The sequence below is a fragment of the Haemaphysalis longicornis genome, unplaced genomic scaffold (assembly GCF_048455015.1).
Source record: "Haemaphysalis longicornis isolate Haplotype H1 unplaced genomic scaffold, Haemaphysalis longicornis Haplotype H1 scaffold_3, whole genome shotgun sequence".
Lineage (NCBI taxonomy): Eukaryota > Metazoa > Arthropoda > Arachnida > Ixodida > Ixodidae > Haemaphysalis > Haemaphysalis longicornis.
In genome coordinates, this window is record NW_027526335.1 from 44,464,993 (window position 1) to 44,488,094 (window position 23,102).

At 45.5% G+C, this 23,102-nt stretch overlaps 1 protein-coding gene and 1 pseudogene across 6 annotated transcripts; both read left to right on the top strand.

The window, feature by feature from the left end:
• The first annotated feature begins 3,850 nt into the window (after nt 1-3,850).
• Nucleotides 3,851-22,209, top strand: LOC144174363 (uncharacterized). 6 transcript variants are annotated; one of them, XM_077703022.1, is made up of 8 exons: nt 3,851-3,986; nt 5,078-5,307; nt 6,021-6,209; nt 9,198-9,274; nt 11,610-11,720; nt 13,431-13,536; nt 16,648-16,767; nt 20,333-22,209. In XM_077703022.1, exons 2-8 carry the CDS (start codon nt 5,086-5,088, stop codon nt 21,971-21,973), a joined length of 2,466 nt encoding a protein of 821 aa, XP_077559148.1. In that variant the 5' UTR covers nt 3,851-3,986; nt 5,078-5,085; the 3' UTR covers nt 21,974-22,209. The 6 variants fall into 6 exon arrangements, with proteins under 6 accessions (XP_077559148.1, XP_077559149.1, XP_077559150.1 ...); XM_077703023.1 differs by having other exon boundaries at nt 3,859-3,986; nt 5,082-5,307; XM_077703024.1 differs by having other exon boundaries at nt 3,910-4,073.
• Nucleotides 10,260-10,390, top strand: LOC144176079 (U1 spliceosomal RNA; annotated as a pseudogene).
• Nucleotides 22,210-23,102: the final 893 nt, after the last annotated feature.

The following is a 23,102-nucleotide window of genomic DNA, read 5'->3' on the forward strand; positions in this document are numbered from 1 at the left end:
GGAAAGCACTTCAAATGGTGATACTAAAAGTTTCATAGTGACACCTTCAGTAGTTTTTGTATTGCGGAAATTTGGATGTTACTCGCCCGTGGAAAGCCTAGTGAAGTGACGAAACATGGTAGGAAGTTCTAAATACTTTTAAATTTTAGTAAAAGAACACTACAGGGTATGGCATTCTCAAATTTTCAACCCTTTTTTTTTTTCAAATACAGCATTATTTTCACCTGTAACCATTTGGACACAACTTGCTTTGGCATAAATACTAAATTAAAAATAGCGAGGCCCTAAATTGAAAATCAGGAGTTGTCATATCCTGCAGAACACTTCAAAGATAAAAAAATACACAAACAGGAACAAGTTCTGAAAGCCTAAGCAGGCAGTTTACAAAAATTTATTATTTTTTTCATGTGTGATTTCTGCGACACGATCCCCACGCCTCCCCTTAATTATGAACAGCAAATTGAACGAAGTGTGAATCGGATATCTTGCATGGGGCTGGGAAAATGTGGCACAAGCATTTGGCATGATTCGGCGTGTCCACAGTAATGCTGCCATGAGCTGTGCAAGGTTTTTTGCGTGGCAGGTGTGGTAGTAATGAAAGATGAGAGGTTAAAAAAGTTTCAACTAGCCCCGCTCCTCAAAATGTCGAAACCATTGGGCCACTCAGGCACGGGAATCATCAGAGAACAATCTAGTACGGCATTGTTGATATTGCTGACGTGAAACGCGGAATAGTTTCGGCAGTCCTAGCATGTGATTTGAACATGTGCTGTGTTGCTGCCAAATTTGCCTCGTGGCTGCTGACCCCAGAGCAGAAGAAACATCCCATCGAAGTCTACCAAAAATTTTGTTTGTGTGCCAGTGATAAGCTGTCCTTCATTTCAAGGCTTATTACTGGTGATGGAACTTAGCCATATGGATACGACCATGAGACAAAGCAACAGTTGCCAGGGAAACGGCCAATAATCTCCGCCACAAAAGAAAGCAAGCAGGTTTTCAGCTCGTACAAGTGCATGCTCATTCTCTTTTAGTGTACAGAAGGTTTTCTACTTCCCTGGATTTTGTTGAGGTAGATGAAGCCTTGGCAATGGCGTCACTGTTGCCAAGGCGCCAACCGACCTGCTGGTGGCACAGTGGGAGGGGAGCGGTTGCGGTACACACCAGCCTGAGGTTACGCTTTGAGGTCTAATGGAGTGGAATGGTACCCACAGCTTGACGCACAGTTGGTTTGACATTGCTTGGGAGGTTGTTAAGCTTAATGTTAAGCCTAAATATAAGGTGTTTAGTCGGTGATTGAGAGTGGGAAAAAAAGAAAAGGTGATGGTACTTTCATGCCCATGTCTTGAATTGCACGAGGATAGAGACACCCCTTGTAACTTAAATCAAGCTTGCCAATAGTGGCGTATGCTGCAAAGGTGTAGTGAACAACGCTTTATAAAATGACTAATCAACTCAATCATTTCAGTCAATCAAGGCACCTAATCAGCCAATACGGTTGAACCTCGAATTAACGAAGTCACCGGGACCCGCAAATAATTTAGTTAAATCAGGAACTTCGTAAAATCGAGAGAACGGCAAATTTCGTTTGAGAAAACGGCAAATTTATTGCCTAGAGAAAAAGCTTGTGATTTTCGCCTGTGCGTGCTTCATGATCAGCGGAAGCACACACCTCTCGTAGCTGGCCAGTGAAGTCAAAGCTTCCTCGTTACCCTCGCGTGCCCCAGAAAACCGCCTCAGAAGGTTGACGGTGTCCATCACCTGGCTTGGCGTGGGCATGGGAGCTTCAACAGTATACGGATCGTTCACATCTTCAGACTCCTCTTGTGTGCTGGAAACAAGCTGCACTATCTCCTCGTCCTTGAAAACTTCTGTTGTATCAGTGTGCGCGTCTGCGTCAGCGTTCATAAAGTCATCGAAGTTCTGATCTGTGACCACCTCTTTCCGCCGACGAAGTTCTTCCCAACAACTGGGCGATGCCTGTTGGAAGAGGCATCGCCGGGAAAGAAAGCGTGGAAAGAAATGTGCATTCTGTCATTCCGTGCAGTTTCGGTTTGTAGTTTCGTAAGAACCAAAACGACAATGCCTCTGCTGCATCGAATGTACCACTTTTACGCTGGCAGCACACTGGCAGACATTTTAGACGCCATAAATTTGGAAAAACCTCTTTTTGAGGGCATCTTTTTTCCCGGAACGCTTCGTTAAATCGGGTTTGGCGGCGAAGTTTATTTCATTGGTTCGAGTTCGTAAAAGCCTATGGGCATCTGCGGGGGAAATCTGAATTTGTTCGTTAAATCAGAAAATTTGTAAAATCGGGTTTCATAAAATTGAGTTTCAATAGTACATTGAGTGCATGCACTAGGAGGGTCAACCACAAAAAATTTGTGTGTGCAGTCTGAATCCTATGTGCTTACTGTGAAGCCTAGCGAAGTGTTACATACAGAGCAGAACAAAGCTTTATATACAAAAATGTATGCTCCTTTTGCACAAAATTTCGTGGCTGACTCAGCCAAGCCATCTGTCGTTTTGTTTGATATCCGCAACATTGTGCATCAGGGTTTTATGGCCACTGAGGGTGAGAGAGAGAGAGAGAGAGAACAACAACTTTATCCACCTAGAACACCTGTGGGAGTACATCCAGCGAAAGCAACTGGGTGTGTAGTGCTAAAAAGCTGTATGCTCTATGACGATATTTCACCCTGTCACTAAGCTCTCCTTACACAGGAGTTCACTGCCCGAAACAAGAATAGTATCTAACTTTTGCCACCCTGCTTGCCAAAATTTAGCTCCTGCAGACTTTGCCCTCTCCCTAGAAACGAAAATCCAGCGTAATGGTCGTTGTTTTTACACCACATACTGCAGAGATCCAGCACCATTTGGAGGATGTGTTTGATGCATTTCAAACAAAAGACTTCAAGACGCATTTCAGCGACGAGACGAATACTTGGAAACCTGTATTGCTGCAAAAGATTATCTTGAAGGAATAGCGTGTAAAGATAGATAAAGTACTTCATTGTTAACAAAGGTAATCTTGAAACGTTTTAATAATTTCGGCTATTCTGGTGTGCACAACCGGGATTTCCTGGAATATGCTGAAGCACCCTGGATAGCTAAATTTGTATCTTGCCATTGTGGTACACTTCAGTACTCAAGCGTTGCTTACGGATGGTAAGAATCACATAACTGGAAACCGGTTTCAAGTAATGTAACACTACAGGCCTCTGTTAGCACGTAAGGCTCGTTCTTCCATGTTGGTGTCCCATTAGTTTGGGAAAGCATCCTACGGTGTTGTGTTCAGGTAGCAGTTCGGGCGTTGGCTGAATGGTTTACTTGCACTAAGTTGCATTCGAAATTTTTGTGCCGAGGAAACCAGATCTAATTAAAACCGTACACCCGCATTCATTACCGACCAAGCCTTCTTCTTAATTTATACTATTTAACTTCTACCACTCTGAAAAGTAAATGGGTCAGCTGTGGTACCCCACCATGCTTGTCTGCGCTATCTTGCAGAGATCTTGAAAATTCCTGCGTGCTGTAATTTTTGCTTTGCCACTATGATTGGGAGGATTTTGTGAGCGAGTGCCGAATTTGTGGCATTTAGGGCGTCCGAAGCCGTGCACAAACAATAAGGCTTACCTGACCTGACCTAAACTAAAGCTGATGAAGAGACTAAAACCACAACAAGCGTTCAAATTTCGCGGTACTATGCATGAGCGAAGTGAAAACTAGTGTCGCATTAAGTATGCAGATTGCTTAAATTTTATTATTTATTTAAACAGACGTAATAAAAAAAGCATGTACTCAGCACCAAAAATTAAAATAAAACTACGCTACTTATAAGTATTGCTGCCAAAAGGAGCCGGCTGAATTCGGCAACCACGATCTTTTTAGGCGCGATATTGGAGCATGGCTGCGTTTGAGAGAAATTCAAATTTCTGTCGTTTTGTTTTAGCGCTAAGACATATTTCCAGTCCATAAAGAAGACTAATGTGAGTCATAAGTGTCTGCACAAGTTTTTATTCTTTCTGCGCTGCTTCGACTTGCTGCGCGTTGTGTATTTTCGCCGAAGAAGACAGGTGCGGGATCCGCGCCGGAGGCGTTATTCACATGTGACATGAAAACGGCAGTTACGGGGCTGCGTTTTAGCTTCTGATGTTTATGAAGTCTAAGCGCTAGAGATAACTACATTAATCAAGTTAAATCCGAACGCACGGTTTGTCTGGGACTGTTTTAAACGTATGTGTGTTCCCAGCTGTCATTCGGTTCTGAGAGTGGGAAGACCTTGCCTTTTGTCGGGGTTTGCCGGGCTGCTGGCCAGTCTAGAAAGTGGGAATTGTGTACCCAAATTGCCATTAGCGGTAAGCGTCGCCAAATTATTCCCCTCCCTGACAACCCATGTCACTGCCGCATCGCAACTCGCGGTTGAAGCCATCTGTTCTGATTTTGGTTGATCTTTACCCAACCGGCAAAACCGCTTTCGCTCGCTGACTAGCCAGAGTCAATTATTTCTTGCTCTGGTTGGGGTTTCGCCCAGACCTTCCCGCTCGTTCGCTTTGGCTAACGCTTCGTCCACACGTAGGCATCGCTTGGCTTGCGTCTTTTAATCTGCAATAATTAAAAGTGAATAACGAACAGTGTCTCTGGCTGGTCAGTGAGCGGAAGCGGTTTGCCGGTTGGGTAAAAATCAAGACATACGGCTCCCACCTTGAGCTGTGATGTGGGCGTGACATGGGTTGTCAAGGAGGGGAATAATTTGGCAAGGTTTGCCGCTAGTGCAGCTTGGTTAAGCACTTCACACTTTCTAGACTGGCGATTTGGCGACGCTTACACATCCTCGGTTTGCCCAATTCTACAAGCTGATAGGCTCCAATACTGCGCAGCATTCAGCAGTCGCTGCTAAGAAAGTGTGCTTTGCATCTTGGGTAATAACTCAGAACGAACAACTTATGCTTGGTGTCTTGTGTGAAAGAGCCAGGTGCGGTGTGTTGTCCTCTATTTTATGTGCGTGCAAAAGAGTATGGCAAATCACTGTGCATGTTTGAATTATTTTTTTATTTTCACCTCAATTGTTCTTTCCTAGATAGAGCTATGTCTACTGTGGGCCAGGACGACTCCTCAGACGACTCTGTCCAGTCTGGCCCTTTCGACGTGAGCGATACGTCAGAGGGGGACGGATCACAGAGTAATATCTCAATGGCTCCAAACACTGTAGCGCTCGGCACCACTACCACCGACAAAAAGGAAGACTCTGCACTTCACAACACCACGGATCGGGGTCCGTCACCACCGGCCACACGAACTGTCGAACAGGTAAGTTGTGAATTTCATGTAAAACCAACATTCATGTAAATGGCTCTGGGGTGTGTAGTGCTGTTTGAAATGAGTGTCACACCTGTACACTGCTATTGGTACACCAAGGTGTTGCTATGCTTGACCACAATCCTTCCATTATGTCAGACCAGTGAGCTAGACTTTAATTCAACATTTATGTGTAACAGAGCTTGCAGCCTGAAAAAGGCGACATGGAAGAGTAAAATTTTAAGATTTAACTACATAGCATGTGTGGAATGTCGTGACAGCGTCAGGTTATTCTACACTGTTCAAATGCATCCCTCTCATAATGTTCCTCGATTGCATTGCTTGCAATCAAGAAGCTGAAGCAGACAACTGTCAGCTTGGGCAATATTTGTAATGTCTTTTTATATCCAAAGCTATGCTTGGGCCCATAAACATCCAAGTTAATATGGGTGAATTTCTGAATATACTCTATTCCCTGCTGTTTTCTGAATATACTCTAAAAGCTATCTGCAATCTTGTGGTCCATCTCCATTAAGCTTCACAGTTAGGGCATCGTGTTCTCGATGGTGGCAATAGGCAAAACTGCCTGCACACGACAGCTGGTTTAAATTAACCCAAAGATTTTTCATGGTGCGCTTCATGCAACAGGTGCAGCCTTGATGTGTTAAAACACATAAAAAAAGTTTGTGTTGGAGCTAACAAAGAGTTGACCTTACTGTTACAAGACGCACGTTCACAAGGAACCTGATGAAGACGGAGAGCTCGAGGTGCTGCTCTGCTTGCTGGAGCAACGGCTGTCAGCATCGGTGGATTCCCCCACACACGAGCAAAACCAGCAGCTGTGGGAAACCCTGCGCTCTCTGGTGCCCAAGTACAGGGATCGGACAAGGCGCTGGAGGAGCCAAACCGCAGAGGTGAGAAGCTGGAACACCTGTTGGTTATGTTTCATGAGAGTGTGGTACGGCCAGTATATAAACAAAATTTCCCTTCCACAGTCCACCCAGGTTTACATTCGTTTTTACAAGCATCAGATAATCGGTACAGGTCTGCTACTGACATCACCGGATAAGAAAACCTCATTATTTCACAGCTCACACCATTTCTTCATACCTGTTTCTTCCTCAGCGATGCATGTTGCAATCTCGCCCACATTGGAAAGAAGAAATGTAGGGTATATGCAGTGGATACGGCGACAGTTGACGGTGAAAATTGTAGCATCAGAAGGGATGGTATGTTAGTGTGCAGTAAAGCGTATTGTTAATTCCAAAGGTTCAATTTTAATTATTTCAACCATTGTTGCATGCACAATGAAGCTTTGTTTGAACCCTATAGCACAGGCTCTTATGTCACACTGTTAAGTCCTATCAAACTGTACTTGTGTGGCATGCACAATGCTATACATAGCTTATCTTCCCCGTGATCAGCAACTCGTATGCTGTATATGTTGTGCAGTACCAGCCAAGACTGCGCACGTGATAAGCTTCGTTACTGCTGTGTGATTACAAACTGTACTTGTTTGCCGTGCACAATTTTACACATAGTTTATCTTCTCCGTGATTAGAGCAACTCATATGGTGTAATGGTTTGTGCAGCACCAGCCAGGACTGTGCCTGTGATAAGCTTTGTTACCGCTGTGTGATCGAATGCAGGAAAACAATTAATTTCTCTACTGTTTGGCTTGTTTGTCCATATTATAGATGTGTCTTTAAATGTCATAAAAGGCACAGCACAGTCGGGACATTTTTGGAGATCAGAAGTACAGTAAAAGGAAAACTAGGCAGTAGAAACGGTATGCTTAAATCTATAAAGCAGTTTGCCTCCTACTGTGGTCGCCTGGTGTTTTTTTTTTTTTTAAGTGCACTTGAGGAACAGCAAAAACTGTTCGTTTTTACAGGGTTTAAGGCCAACTGCAGCTGAAATTTCAATTTTTAATACCATCTTTTTGTATTGTCTGAATAAAAACACTGAAACGTACAAAATATGATACCTTGAATGTGTGAAACCTCAGCTTATGCGATATGCAAAAAATGGTAGTTTTTAAACTGAAATAAATAAAGGGCGGCTATTACAGCCAAGCGTACGTTATGTCGCAGCCAGCTGAGCACATGCTTGTTGTAGGTGGGATCAAAGACGTGAGGATGGAGCAGAGAGAAGGCCTAACATAGCAAGGTCAGCACCAGCATGGCCGAGCGGGCAGGAGGGGTGGGGTTTTGTATGGTCAGGCTTGCCTTTAGAAGTTTCCATCCTTATGGACTTTGGAGTCTAGTGTACACTGAGAGAAGCATGCAGAGTGAAACTTGGCCCGTGTACTGGCGGGCAATACAAGTTAACACGGAACTTCTGCTACATGGCTGATTAATTAAGCGGTATGCTGGCAGGTGTTAACGTCGGCAATTGCAGAGCTATTTTAAACACTTAATTTTGGTTAACTAGTCATCTGACAAAGCTTCCAGTGTTTGGTCATCTAGGACCCTAATTTAAAGGCCAACTGCACCACAAATTTTCACCTCTTGAAAAACCTTTTTTCGTATAGTCTGCCTAGAGACTGCGAGATACAGAATATGACCGCTGAAAATGTGCATGCATGGCATAAACGACCAGCAAAAATCAGCGATTTTGAAACTGAAATTAAAAAGAGTGCGGCCGTTATGGCCAGACTGAAGTGATGTCAGCTGGCGAGCGAGCGGCTGGCCCTTATGTGACTTCTGCTTCATGGCTGTTTGCGTCATCCGCCAGCAGGTGCAATGCCATCTGCAACAGAGCTATTTTAAAGGGACCCTGCAACACTTACCATCGAGTACTAGAAATATATTGTGGGGTAAAGCAATATCCTCCCGCAAGAATTATGAAAATCCGTTCACAATTAACGAAACTACGTGCGATGAGAAATCGCGCATAATCGTTCCCTCTCAACTCGACCGCGGACAACGCGATGAAAGCTGCGCGCTCTCTCCCGGAGAGGGGGCGGCTCGCGCCCTTCTCTTTGGCGGCCTTTGATATACTACAGGCCGGGGAGTTTTCTCCTTTTCTCCGCAACGTGGAGGGGCGTATTTCTGGTCCGGTGCCACAAAAAAGCAGGCATGGGTACCTGCTTGCAATCGCACGCACAGGCGGGGAGGGTGTTTTTGAAGCAATAAACGTTTGTTGTCGAGTGTTCCTGTTGAAAGGGAAGTATTGAGCTCATCACTCAAACTATGCACGCCCTCAAAACACAAAAGAAACAGCAAAACTGTGCCTACAGGTTCAGGCATAGAAGAGGCTCGCACACAGCGCTGACGACAGCGGAAATGGGAGAAATTAGTCGCGAAGTTGACCAGTGACAGCCGATCGGACAGCCATGGCCTCGTGACATCGCTTAGGCCATGCCAGGGGTGCATAATGAGGAGAACTGAAGAGAGCGCGGTTGGTTTTTCGGCGTTTTTCACAGCGATTTGCGCGCTCACCGCTTCACGTGCACGTGTAATATTTGGCTCAGGTACTCCTGGAAGTGTAATCTAAACGTCGCGCGGGTTTACTTGCACTGCTCAGAGTGTTGCAGGGTCCCTTTAACTGTTTCTGATTAACAATGCATGGCTACCACTCATGTTCCAGTTTGTTTGGTGGCACGTACTGTACGTTCAAAATAAATTTGGCCGAGGTGAAATTTGAGTACAGTTGGCTTTTAAGTTAATGTGAAACACATTTCCCTTTTACATTGTTCACTATCTGTGATGTGTCACTGAGGGCATCTTAATTTTAGTGGCATTTAAAATTGTAATGAGCAGAATGTGACCTTGAAGTCCTAACAACGTCACAAAATTTTTAAGGTCACTTGAGTTCTACATACATTTTGTGTTGTCATGTCTCCCTTCGATGTGGTCCTGTTCTCTTGTGTTCCTTATTTTGCTTTTGTTTCTTTTTAGCTTGAACAGCGGTTGGAAGAGAGCAAACAGGAGTGCCTTCGCAAGTGTGAAAAGCTCTTGGATGAACACAGGGGCAGGTATGCATAAATTGGCAAACTTTGCGATTAGCCTGGGACAGGGTCAAGCGCACTTATGATAGCTTTGCTTGTAAGGAAGGCAGGGGTCGCTGCACCATTTGCGCCAAGCTGCGTCAATTTGCTTTCCTGCACCACCCTGCTCGAAAAGGCAGTATTGGAGCAGTATGCCACAAAATGTGAGGCAACTGTGAGATGTTCAATGCCAGTTGCATTGCGCTCAGAGCAGTAGGGACTCATCTATTCAGCTGTCATTCATGACGTGGCATACTCCAGCGGACTCCCTGAAGGATTAACGCTCCGAGTCACTCGTCACAATTTCGTGGTCTTCAAGTGGCGGTGCGGTTTTACGCAACTTGGGAGTGAACTTGGGGTGTAGACAAAGCACAAACTTTGTTCCTAAATTGAGCTTCACCGCACAGCGCACTGCACCATGAAGCGTGCGTCGTCACCGGCGATCTTTGCAATCTTCCCACTTACTGTCAAAAGCCACGAACAAAATAGTTCTACTGTTCAGTCGGACCCTCACCATGTTATCTTATTTCAAGTGCGCTTGCCATTCCAAAGTTTAGATGACTCCGTGCCGTGTCGAACAAGATGAGATAACACGTGCGGCCCTGTCACAAGTGAGAGGGAGATTCTGCTAAGTTAGCAGCTCAAGTAATCAGCTCGGTAGGTGCATCTTGGTGCACAGCAGTGCTTCTTTGGTGGATGGATTTAGTTATGCAATGCATCAACTTATCTCTTGTTCCTTCTTAGTTTTGGGGGCGGAGCCCCTTACGGGCTCAGGCACGTGTATAATGGATAAAACCGGTTCAAAATAAGTTAACATGATTTAAATATTTGTGGAACGCACCCTGTCTGCTTCAGCAATCGTCAAGCACAAGCTGTTTGTAGACGGGTTATAATTTGTGCTACACTCAAGTACCTACTGGCTCTCTATGCTAGGCCTGATCGGGTCGGGCGGTCGGCCGAAGCAAGAAAAGGCATACTTACCTGGTGCCGGGGCCTCGTTGATAACCGAGGACGAGCCCCCAGGGCGAGGCGCGGGCATTGCACTGCGCTCGCGTTTGTCCCTGCCACTTTCCCAAACTGGGGCACGTGGGGCGTGCAAATTGCTTAAATCAGGTTCAATGCAAAAGAGGGCGCCACTGCCTCCGCAAGTGCGTGATTGCTCCTCCCACCAACGGTTCTCCAGTTCCCAATCAGTGCGTGCCATGTGGCATGAGAGAGACAATCTATCTTTCAGTGCACTTATACACTGCATGCTTCGCTATTCCCCAGGTTTCACATTAGTAAAGTTGGCCTGGATTTTTTTTTTTTTTTTTTTTCACCTAAATTTTTTTCTCTTAGTTTCTCTTAGCTTCTTTTCTTTCTTTCTTTTGTCTAGGGTCTTGTTAGGGGTACAACAAAGTTAAACTATTAACAGCTTGGGTCCAAAAGGTACCATTTTGCACATCTATGGTCTTCTCTGGGCTGTTTCCCATGACTGTGATGGTGTTGTGATACCACGAACATTTATTTTTCATTTGTCTGAAGCCTGGTTAAACGTAGCTATTCAAAGCATTGCTTATCTCTATTTCCTTTTAGTTATTGCTGTGCCAGCTGTTATGTTTTAGTTATGGGAACCTATATTTTCCAACTCATTGGAAAAGTGGTTGGTTCAGTACTGATTGAATGTTGAGTAAGAACAAGTTAAATTGGTTTTGTGTGTGTGTGTGTGTGTGTTTACAACACATGGAATATTACAAACAAATGATGTTCGATTCTAGAAATTTGCTCCCAGACGGACTGGCACTGCTCCAAACTCATTTTTTGATGCTTCCAAGCTGCTTCAAAGCTTCCCTTTTACTGCTGCAAGGCTGCCCCAAGACAGCATTATTCCTGCTTCTGAGGTGCTTCGAAAGGCTCAAGCCCTCTTCCACGCCCAGGTCACCCAGCCACTGTACCATTTACTACTACAATGACACTCCACTCATCAATGGATTCTTTGTTTTAGATGAATCCTCCGTGGCTGTCAACTTTGCTGGGAATGAGCTGGATTCTGGGTCTTAAAAGAAAAAGCACGTCTTTGCAAACAAATAAATAAAAGTCCCAGTGTCGCTAAATAGACAAACAATACATGCTGGTCTTGCACCTGTAGTTTAATATTTGCATGGGGCCTGCACAAACTAGCACGGACACTCAAGCAGTCAATACATCCAGACCGAGCGTTTTCAAAATGTGCAAGTGAAAGTGTTAGGGAAGCCCCTCTCGCACTGTGTTTTCGAGCAGGCTTGGCAATAAGAGCAAGAAAATTGTGCTTGACGCCTGATGCGTCCCTGTCCTCTGTTTCTAGGTTGAAGGCTGTGACGGAGGACTACGAGAAGCAGCACATGCTGGCCTTGGAGCGAGCGGGCAACGCAAGGCAGCAAGCCGAGAGCCTGCTGTTGCAGCTGGCCGATGCACAGTTGAGTTTAAGGATTTCTGGGACGTCTTAGGTCTTGCGACATGGTCCTCTCTGCCTATCCCTGAAACCATGCACAAGTGATCTCACACAGCAGTCACACTTGTCAGTCGTCAATCTGTGTTCTTTGTGACTCTTTGCTTTGCTGCCAGTGAGAAAAGACTACAACAGCGCAATGGGGCGACGGGCAGCGCTCGCTTCAGCTGTCTGTCAAAAGGCAGTTCTGTGCAAGCAGTCTGCAGAAGCGTTTGCTTCTCAGCCTGAGTGCTGAATAATACCCCTGTCACACGGCAGATCTAACGTCATTTAGAGGAAATTTCGTTCTCTCGAAATGGCATTAATTCGGTGCTACATGAGAATACCGAATGACATTTAGTGGCTAACTGAGGTTCGGGAACTCACTCAGCAGCCAAATGGGTAGCCTCGACAGCAGTGGTGCAGAATACTGTTTGTAAAAACTGTTAGTAAAATTTTCTCCTGCATATTTTCAAATAAAAAAAGTCAGGCAAGTACTAACAAAAATAATCTCGTCCCCAATGTGCACACTACCCTAATACGGATTTTTTGCAAACTTGTCTCGGCTTGTGATGTCTACTGATGCATACCTGCCAGGTTTCCCGAATTTTCCGGGAGACTCCCGAATTTTCATGGTTTTGTACGATTGTACGACCGAAACAAAAATCTCCCGAAAACGCACCCGTCTTCGGCTTAATCCTTTTCCCAGTATGGCCACAACGCGTCGGAGATATACCTGACAATCCAACCCGACACCAGATCGCATCATTATCAGTAAAGTGCTTAAAAAGCGTAGTCGGCCATGTGCAGACGGTGAACCTGTTCGTCCCATTGTAAGTTTACTGTTTATAGAAACGCAGCGCCGCCGCCGCTTTCATTTACGCACGAGCACGGCCATTCTGGAGATTTAGCAAGTCTCCAGTGGTGTAGCTTGTTGTTAGTTTAGACGAAACAACAAAACAGTTCAATTCCTGCTGTTTTGTATTGCGCTTGCAGTACTATTTCCAGGTCTTTCTGAAAAGGGCGGCGTTAGCAACGTCGAACATTTAAGTGGTGTAGCTTGTTGGTAGTTTGGGCAAAGAAACAGTTCATTTCCTGCTATCTTGTAAGTAACTAAAAAAAATGTGTGGAAAGTTACCCATTCTGTTGTTCCTACTACCCCCCCCCCCCCCCGGTAAGATCTCCCTAATGCCATCCCGGCAAACCTGGCAGGTATGCTGATGTCACCAAAACCGGTGATTTTCTTAATTTTATTTTTAAAAAATAATACTTTTTTATGTTTTAAAAAATATTATGTATGAAAAGATTCTAGGTGCACTTGAAATATAGATTTTCGGTTTTGCGAGCTTGCTAATTGTCGTCACTGCATGTCATTTGATAGTGATAGTGACTGTGACCATGCCGTGTAGACCCACACGGCCACACTGAATGTAATTAACACCTAATGTCATTCACTTTGAATGGCATTAGATTTGCCGTGTGACAGGGGTGTGAGGCACCGTAGACATCAGGTTGGCCGCCTGGCAAACCTGAGCACCAAGCAACCTTATTACAGCATTACAATAAAAGCAAACGTATAAATTAGTACCTCCGTAAAAACGCGAGCACTATTTGGGGTCTTGCAATTTTTTTAACTTTTGAGTTTTCAGTGTGAAAAATGCAGAGTGGTCTTGTTAATTAAAGGAACCTGTTTTGCAGGGCAGAGATCAAGTGTCTCAAGGCCCAAATGCAGACAAAAGTGCAGGAGCTGAAGAGCGAACACCTGCGGGTACTCCTTGAAGTCACCAATGAGAAAGACCTGCAGGTACAGGATTTTTTTCTTTTTTGGGGTGGACATTTTTTTGGGAGTACTCGGCGCTGGTCAAGTTGGTCAGTGGTGAATTTTGAGAGAAAGTGAAAAGTGATGATAACGGCAGAAAGGAATCAACACCGCGATAGCGGTGGCTGTTATTTCTATCGTATTTGTTCTTTCCTATCCTTGCCGCTTTGCATGGCAACTCAAAAATTTGGGAGGCTTTGCAATAATGACTGCTAATGCAGAGGTTTTCTTGCTGTATTTTTTTAAGGGGCACTGAAGGTAACCAGCAAGTTGCCTTCAAATGAAAGTCTGAACTTCCCGTAGCCATTTTATTGTTGATTTGGTGCCGAATGGCTTTAATTGCTGAGAAATTCCTATTTAAATGCTTATCAAACATGATGCAAACAGCAACTGCAGCCGCCGTTTACGTCACAATAAACTGGAAGCAAGCTAGGCAGCAGTGGTATATAGTGGTATAGAAGCAACTAAATGCAGTTGAACCCTGCCATATTGAAACCACCGCGGAATTTAAAAAAAACGCTTTTGTGGTAATTTTGTTGCCACGAGTATGAAACTTCAATGACAGGAAAAGTGCCTGCGAACCAAAAATTTATTTCCGAAAGTCTGTTATTTCGATTTGCAAGCCTTACCTTGCAGCGACTTCACAGCTCAGCTCTCACACTACAAGAAGTGTTTTATTGCTGGGTGTCGTACATGCCTAAGAACGAGAAATTGTGTCGTACTCATCCAAAACGTCCCACAAGTTTGCCTTCTCTGCGTGTTTTTCTCCTTGGTCCTCGGCACCCAGTATGTCTGAGAATGCAAGTGAAGTCGAGCTTGCTCTGTTGGCGAACTCTGCCAGCCAGTGGCACCTCATTGTTTTTATGCTTTTCAAAAAACTATGTGAACACCACTCTGTTGATGTCCAGAAAGGCCACAGCCGTCACTGTTTTGTTTTGTGCACCTGTGCCATTGAAGGGTGGTGCCCTTGCTTTTCAAAATGGTAGACCGAGCAGGAGGCTGTTCCAAACCTGTTGGCACTATCCTCCCTTTCCCCACTCAGGCAATGATGGGTGCCTTATCTTTTAGCAATAAAAACTTCCACATTTGGGCTGGTGGTGGCATCTTATTGAGAGCAGACATGCTGATTGCCACACGTACAAACGCATGTGCACCACGCGCGCTGTTCAGCTGCAGCCAGCTGGCATTGCCCAAGCCAGAGCCGTGCCATGAGTCACCATGTAGTGTCTCTGTGAGGCTGCGCGGTCTTTTTTGTAAACAAATATGGCGGTGGCCATGCGAGCGCGCTGTGGCACATGTTTACGCACTATGAGTCCAAAACAAAAATGCATTTAAGCACTTTTTGGACTCTGTCAGCCTCAGACGGGTAGGTAAAATGACGACCGGACATGATGCTTTGTTGAAGAAAAACATATTGCTCTTTTGAGGCCTTGTGAATGTTGGCGTCAAACCAACCGCTCATTTGTAGCTTGCAACACAACCCTGAAAAGCGGTACCGCTGCCTCGAATATGGATGAGTAACGCCGTCCAGTGGCAGCCAGGAAAGACGTGCACGTGAGACGTTTTTACCACTCTAAGGGCAAGTTGCATGGTATAGCCAGTGGCAGCGGCACCTGTCGTTACGTTATCGCTATTTTCTACCGTATTTTAAGAGAAGCTACACGTAAGAGTGGTTTATTCGTGCTCTCAGTGAGCTAATCTATGGATCTAGAGCAACGTGTATTTTGACTTCAGTGTCCCTCTAAGTAGACCACCTGTAGGTATTAAGCTATCATACTGCACACCAAGTGGATGTTAAAGTAAAGCGTCTATTGATGTGTTCAGTGGTCTTGATTAAAATGTTGTTGGTTTGGGATTTTGGTGAATTGGTACAAGAAAAACCAGTGCATGAGAAAGAAGTGTGGCCTCCATGTTGTAGTGGAACAAATGCTTTGTAATGACCGCATATTTTTTGTGTGTGTTTATATAATCTCTTACGTGCGGTAAACTTTAAATGTAAACATTTGCACACACATCTTGTATCAAAGAGCTGCACTGTCGAAATGGAGGGTGCAGAGAAAACAGAGGACAGGAATGCTTCTCAATGCACATGGCATGATGGAATCTGATGCTGGGAAAGCAGCAAAATTGGCTGAATTGCCTCCGGTGGTTACTTATTTGATGTGTGCATGCACAAAAGCAGGTGGATTGTTGCTTGGGGCCTTAATTAAGGCGCGTTCCCACTTGCAAATCGCAGACGTGACAAAGCTGATGAGCTTTGTGACGGTGCTGCGATGGCATCGCAAGCCAGTTCGCCAATCATGGCCGCAGTATCTGCTGGCATAGCCGGAACCCAGTCATTTGGTGGCTTCCAGCATTGAAAATGGCAACGAGCTCCCACCGGCCAGCGACTTGCCATCAGGATCAGCATGCTCGTGTAGGAAACAACGAACAATGTGGGACCTATCACTGCGCAGAAATGTGTTTGAATTGTAAAAGCAGGTAATCTTTATAGATAACTAGATGGGTGGCGGGGACATTAGGCTGACTTGCAGCCTTTTCGTACCTCTATTGGCGTGTAGTAGGCTCCAGAATTGCCATGTCTTTGAAAAGTGGCAACCTTTGAGGGCCGTGATGCGAGTGTTGTGACGTAATAGCAAGCATGTGTATTCCTGCCTGCAATAATATGTTTAAACGAGTCTGCCTGGTGTCATTATTTTCGGCTTCTCTCGCAACCCATAATGCTTACGGCACTCATCAGGTTAGTAGCATGTGTTTTAAAGTGATTTCTTGCCGTTCTTGTCGCGATAGTGTAACAAATTTTTCTTTGAGTGCCAATTTTGGAAGCCTGAAGGAATTGGTACAAAGCGGGGAACAGCTCCGCTAAACGTAGTCGCATTGTCGCAAGTTTGAACGCCGTCTCATCGTGCGACATGTGTTGCAGGCCGTCTTGTGACGTGCCCGAGTTGGTAGTGGGAATGTGCTTTAAGCTTGGTGATAAAATTAGTGGGACGTCGGGTGAATAATAATGATGATGATGATGATTTTGTTTGTCTTATTTTTATTTTTTATTATTTATTTGTAATTGTAAATTGTGCCGCACTAATTTCATCGCAGTTGCGGGTTAAAGGTTCAGAGTGCCAGGAAGCTGTGATGCTCAACAGAAATCTGCAGCAGCAGAACCGGGCCTACAAGACTAGACTTGAAACAGAAGTTGCAGCCCTACTGCAACAAAAGGTGAGTAATCTTTACGCAGAGCATGCCGCCCAAACTGAGTGAAAAGGTTTAAAAGCTATGTAAGAATGCCATGTTTCCTTGAACTTTGGAGTACCTAACTGTCTTGAGGCACTGCAACGTTATCTGTTTGTGGTCATGCCAGCTGAAAAACCTGGTCACTGGGCATTGCTAATGATGGCTTTGTGTGCATGGGCTTCCGTGTAATGCTGCTTGGGGTGGGCAGCTAAGCGCTAGCTGACCGAAGCAAACTGTGCCCTGTGTTTGGCCATGGGACATAGCCAGCTGTTTTTCATGCAAATAATCGGCACTTGCCAAAGCATCAACATTTTTTTTTTCCTTGTATCAAATTGCGGTTGCGACATCACGATGTTTACTGTGCAGCAGCATGTTTCCAGGCTGCTTGCAATGCCTCAGTGAGTCGCACATTGAGTTTATTCATTTGTGCCACAATTAGAATGGACTTAAAATATTCCTTGAGCATTTTTATTTACTGAAACCTTGTTAAACATTCGGAAAATTACCTCTTGTTGCTATTTGACTAAAAAGTTTTGTCCACGGTGCCTTTCACGTGACTTCTGTGGAGTAAAGGTAGCTAAAGATCTTTTTGTTCTAAAATGGCTATCCTATGCATAACTTGTGCTGGGTACCTACTAAGTCCAAAAAATTCGGTGTCATGTGCATAACTTGTGCTGGGTACCTACTAAGTCCAAAAAATTCGGTGTCAAGAATTTGTGACATATCTAAATTCTCCAGAAAAAGCTGTTTTGAGTTGAATGTGTGCTTAGCTCTATAATATTCAATTACAAGTCGTGTGCGAATGTTCGAAACTTGAAATGCCTCATGAATATTGTCCGATGTTTAATGCAATTTGCAGTAGGGGTCAATTTCATGTGACACTGCAGCTGTGTGGTGAAGCTGTGACTACAGACGTGAACAGGAAAATTTGAAACTGTTTCTTTTTTAATAGCAGATGCAGGCAACAATTAAAAGGAACCATGTAATGTTACCATATTTTCCGGTCTATACGTCGCACCCCCCTCAAAACAGCAGATTTACTAAAAAAAAAACGTATATAAGCCGCACCGGTGTATGCTGCACCAGTATACAAAGCGCACTCGTTAATTTAATGAACTCATTGAGTATCTGGCTGCGATAAAATGCGAAAAAATACATGCGGCGGCTGCCACCACCTCTGCACGCATCCCATGCTAGTACTAGGCAAGGTTAGGCCAAGACCGAGTGCCCCCAACCACGTAGACAATATTTTTCAGAACTACTTTATTCACTCACCATAATCAAAGGTACTGGCAGCGTACCTGATGCCGTTTACTTGAATCCATCGAAACCATCTTCCTCGGAATCGCTGACAAACAATGCAGCTACTTCAGGTTGAAGTTCCGCTGGTGCATCACTGTCGTCTTCCGACTCGCTGGTGTTATCCAACTCTCCAACAGTACCAGCCGCGTATGGGATCAACCCAGCCTTGCGAAACCCTACGACAATCGTTCTTAAAGAAATCGAGTTCCACACTTCGCTAATCGATTCGGTCACTTCTCCATAGTCCGCGCGCCTCATGCGCCCAATTTTTGTGAAGCTATGCTTGCCCTCTGTTGTCCAGGCCTCCCACAAACACCGCAGAACCGCCTTAAAACTGCGGTTTACAGAAATGTCGAGTGGCTGAAGCATTTTTCTCATAGCGCCGGGTATGATGACTGGAATGCAGTTCTTCGAACTTATCTTTTTCTTGGTGGCATCGGTCATGTGCGCCCGCATACTGTTCATCACGAGCATTCCGGGCTTTGCGTGAAAAAATCCGTCCGGCTGACACGTAAAACAGCGGTCAAGCCACACACCCATCAATCCATCCCTTTGTGTTCGCCTGAACCACCACACCAGGAGGAAAAACTGCCTTTGGCAAAGTTTCGCGCTTAAAAATCAGTATGGGAGGCAGCTTTCTGCCGTCCGCACAACAGGCGAGAACAACTGTGAAGTGGGCCTTCTCATGGCCTGTTGTCCTGACAGTTGCAGTTTTTTTGCCTGTTTCAGCGACGCTTCTTCGAAGCGGAATGTCGAATGTCAACAGTACTTCATCCATGTTGATGATGTGGCTCGCGCTGATATTTTTCTTCTCAAATTCCTCTCTGTTGAAGTTGTCGAGCTGTGCCTAAAAGTCGTCAGGCAGTCTTGACACTTTGTCGTCCGTGCTCTCATCACCAGCTGATTTTGCTGCATAAAGCGGAAGCACCACGACGGGCCGCTCTTGAAGCCCACAGCATTGGTCTCGGTAGTGATAGTCTTCGCCTTCAGACGCAGGCTCGTTGTTGCAGTTACCCACGTGTACAGACGTTGCTCGAGATCCGGCCAGTGTGCCTTTTTTCCGCGGTTCGCTTTCTTGGTTGACTTCATTGTCTGGAGCACAGGGGATGCGTTGCGCCAGTCCCGGATCAATTTTTCGCTCACTTCAAATTGCCTCCCTGCTGCGCGGTTTCCATCCTAATTCAACTGCATGCAGCTTGAATTATGCGTCACAACTTCACCGCCCTTGCTTCGCACGCGACGACATGGCTGGGAGAACGACGCACGCATAGACGCACTACACGTGCAGAGCACAATGAGCGCAATAACTGCACTGTGGCGGGCGGAAATGACAGCAGTGGAAGTAACAGAAATTGAAACTCGCTATTCATAATATATCATTTTCAAGTAAAAAAATAATTACTGAGGCATTTCGCCCTTTTCGAAGAAATTATCTGTAAAAATACATCACCTGCATTTTATTCTTAGGGGGAAAAAATGGGTGTTGCTCTTTATTCGATCGAGAACCATCCGTAACAGTTCACCCTTATCAAAAAAGCAAGGCATCTGTATGGCCCTCGTAGCAACTGTATGGCCCTCGGCGTAGCAAAAATAACAAAGTGCAACGGAGGTTTTATCTCTTAAGCACAACAAAATCCCTTACTGCATTAAAAGGCGTTGCACACCCTACAGCAACATCATGACGGATGCGTTCATGCCCGCACACAGAAGTAAAGAAACAGACAGCAAGTGCTTTCGCTTTACCGAATAAAAAGCTTTTACTTGACTTTCCCCTACAAAAAAGAAAAAGCAGCTAACGTAGTAGTGTCCAGTGCGCCCCTTTTTGCAGGTAAAAGGTTAGACAGCCTCTTGCTGCACTTTACTATTTTGTGAACTTTTGTGACCTCAGTTTAGTTTTTCTTTATATACAAGTCGCACCGTTCTATATGACTAAAACTGAAAGTGTTTATATTTGAAAGCATTCAATCTATAATTTCTTGCCTTATTATTTTATTTTTTTTATTTTTTGTCATTCACAATCGGAACCTTGATGATTGGAAGCAAAACCAGACAAAGATTGCGATTTTTTATGCTTCCTTCAAATTCTAGTTGGTGAATGTGTACTTAATGCACCTAAGCAAGCAACTCATTTCGCAGTAAAATACCGCAAAAGAAATTGCTAGGCATCGAGCTTTAAAGGTGGTGTTATAGATGTTACATGCAGTAAACTTTCCACGAATGCTTGTACAACTCGCTTGTGCCCCTGCAGGCTGAACTCGAGGCACGACTCAAGGCCCAGGAGTCGCTCAACCAAGAACTCATGTCCGTCCTCGAGAAGGAGAGGAGCCTGAACCAGGAGCTCACTTCCGCTGTTGGCCATCACGAGAACAAAGTGGCCATCTTGGAACACCAGCTGTACGCGCTGCAGTCAGAAGGCAAACACAAGGACCTGCTGGTTCAAGCACTGAGCAGCAAGGTGTCTCAAGACATCGCGCTGGCGGCGTCCACCACTGCGGGGAGCAGCAGCCATTCGCATTCTCAGCAGCCCCAAGCCACATCCGGGGGCACCTCAACGGCTGGCAGTAGCAGTGCCGACAGTGGAGTGCAGGTCTCCATGTCTTGCAACCGAAGTCGGGGCGAGGAAGTCTCAGTTTCCAGCGTGGCTTCCCAGGTGTCTCCGCAGGCTATCTCCGCCGAACTAGACCAAACGTTGCAGCGTCTCACGTCGCAGATAAATGAAAAGAATGCGGCCGTGCTTGAGGCGAAGCGACTACTTCGGAGCACAACCAACGAGCTTCACAAGCTGACGAAACTGGCTGAACAGCGGGCCGAGCATCTGAGGCGGCTGCAGTCCCGCATGCAAAGCAGTTCCACAGTGGCGTCCACTCCTGGTGGCTACGAGTACAAGGGCAGCAGCAGCAATGGAAGCGCTTCTCACGCACGCATGGGCAGTGCGGGGTTTGTGCCCCACACGGGACCCCCTTCTTTCTCCAAAACCGTGCGGAAGACGTATATGAAGAAATTGGCGTCTACAGCAGAAGAATCGCTTGCCGACGTTCCGAGCATAGAACATAACAGTACGACTTTAGGGGGCAACGTACCACCTTTCGAGTTTCATTCGGAAGACACGTTCGGTGCCTCCGATGATGTCTTCGAATTCTCCTGGCTACATGAAAAATCCCCAGAAGTTGCTAATGGTACAGGTTTGGAATCGCAACATCCATTTGCGAAGCGTTCAGGTGCCAGTGTTTGGAGGATGCACCAGCTAGCGGATGGGCCTTCGCAACGTTTGCAAGAAGGCTCTCGCATGCCTGATCCTGTTCTTAAGATGAGCACAGTGGATAACCAGACAAGGCCAGACCGCAGGTTCAGCGTTGGCTCCAAGCGGGCAATGCCTATATCAGACAAGGCTCTTGACATTGCCGCTGCCATCATTGATTCACCAGAGAAGGCTGATCCAAAGGGGCTGGATGCACTTGGTGTTGCTTCCATTGAGACCGTGAATCCAGTTCAGAAAACCATATCGCGCAGTCCGTGGGAGCGGGGCCCATCTTGGAAAAGCAATGGTACGAACCACACTGCGCATTCGACAGCCTCACATAATTACTTACTGATGGGCAATGACCGTGTCTGGGCTTACGGACCCTCTGAAGAGGAAAGCCCAGCTGTCAAGCCTGCCCAGGCCAAACCAGGCTCGTTTGTGCCAAGTGGAGGGAAGAAGGGGGCACGCAGGTCGCTCCACTTTCCAGAAGAAGCTACGGTGCCATTTACATTTTATACCGGAGCAAACTCGGATGCCTCTGTGAGTGCTTCGTACGAACTCCCTTTCCGTTCGCAGCCTCTGGCTGCACCCCTTAGTGTAACTGTTAATTTGAATACGTACCCAGAGCGAAAGGACTTTCACAGATAACATTTTCTGTGCGCATTCATTGCAGTTTTCAATTGGACTCTACGTGCGGATTATTTTCATGTGAAACATATTGTATATAAGGATCTTCATCGTTTTAGATGCCTGTTTTAAATGGTTTTATGAATTAAGTGGTGTATGCTGAGTGTTTATTTTGGACTAAAATATAAGGCGATGCATGGCTGATGCATGCCTTCGCTTAGATAGCATGAATAAACCAACCTGAAGCATGTTTCATACATGTTTACTCATGTAACTGGCAAACAGCTATGATAGATCGCCAAAGAAGAAGGTGTCGCTGCAGCCATAGTTTCGATTGATTGTAGGGTTTAATACGCCGACGCAACGCAGACGATGAGGCGCACCGTAGTGGAGGGCTCAGGATTAATTTTGACCACCTGGGAATCTTTAACGTGCGCCGAAATCTCGTACACGCGGGCATTTTTGCTTTTCGCCTCCATCAGAAAAGCGGCCGCGGCGGCCGGGAATCGAACCCGCGACCTCGTGCTCAGTAGCGCAACGCCTTAGCCACTGAGCCACCGCGGCGGGTAAGCCATAGTTTCAACAATTGGACAAGTCTGAAAACGAACATTGTCTCCCGCAATGTTCTTATTTTTTTAAGATTTCCCATAAATTCAAGCCTCTCTCTTTCCCTGAGGATCGATCTTATTTATATTTCTAACACACTGTGCTCCTTGAAAGCCCTTGAAATTTTGTCATGTAAACCAGCATGAACCCTGGTAAATGTGTGTTTCAATCAATTCTACTTCTCTGGTTATGCGTATCGAGGCATTTAATAAAGCTAGAGACACAGCCACATTGAAAAAAGATTAGCACAAGTTATTGGTGACTGTAGAGGTAGGAACAATGCATCGTGCTGATGCTTGTGAATACACATATCTGGAGGGCTGGGCATATTCCATGTTTGCAGAGCGGGAGGTTCCCGCTGAACCTATCCCCATTTCAACCTTCCCGCTTGTTCCTTCCCATTTCGCCTGTTCCCGCTTGAACCGATTTCCATATAAACCTTCTCGTTCGTTCCCTCCCATTTCAACCTGGTACAAGATGACCTTACCATTTTGCATTTTCCCATTTAGCCTCTTCCCAGACTAACCTACCCTGTTCATATCAG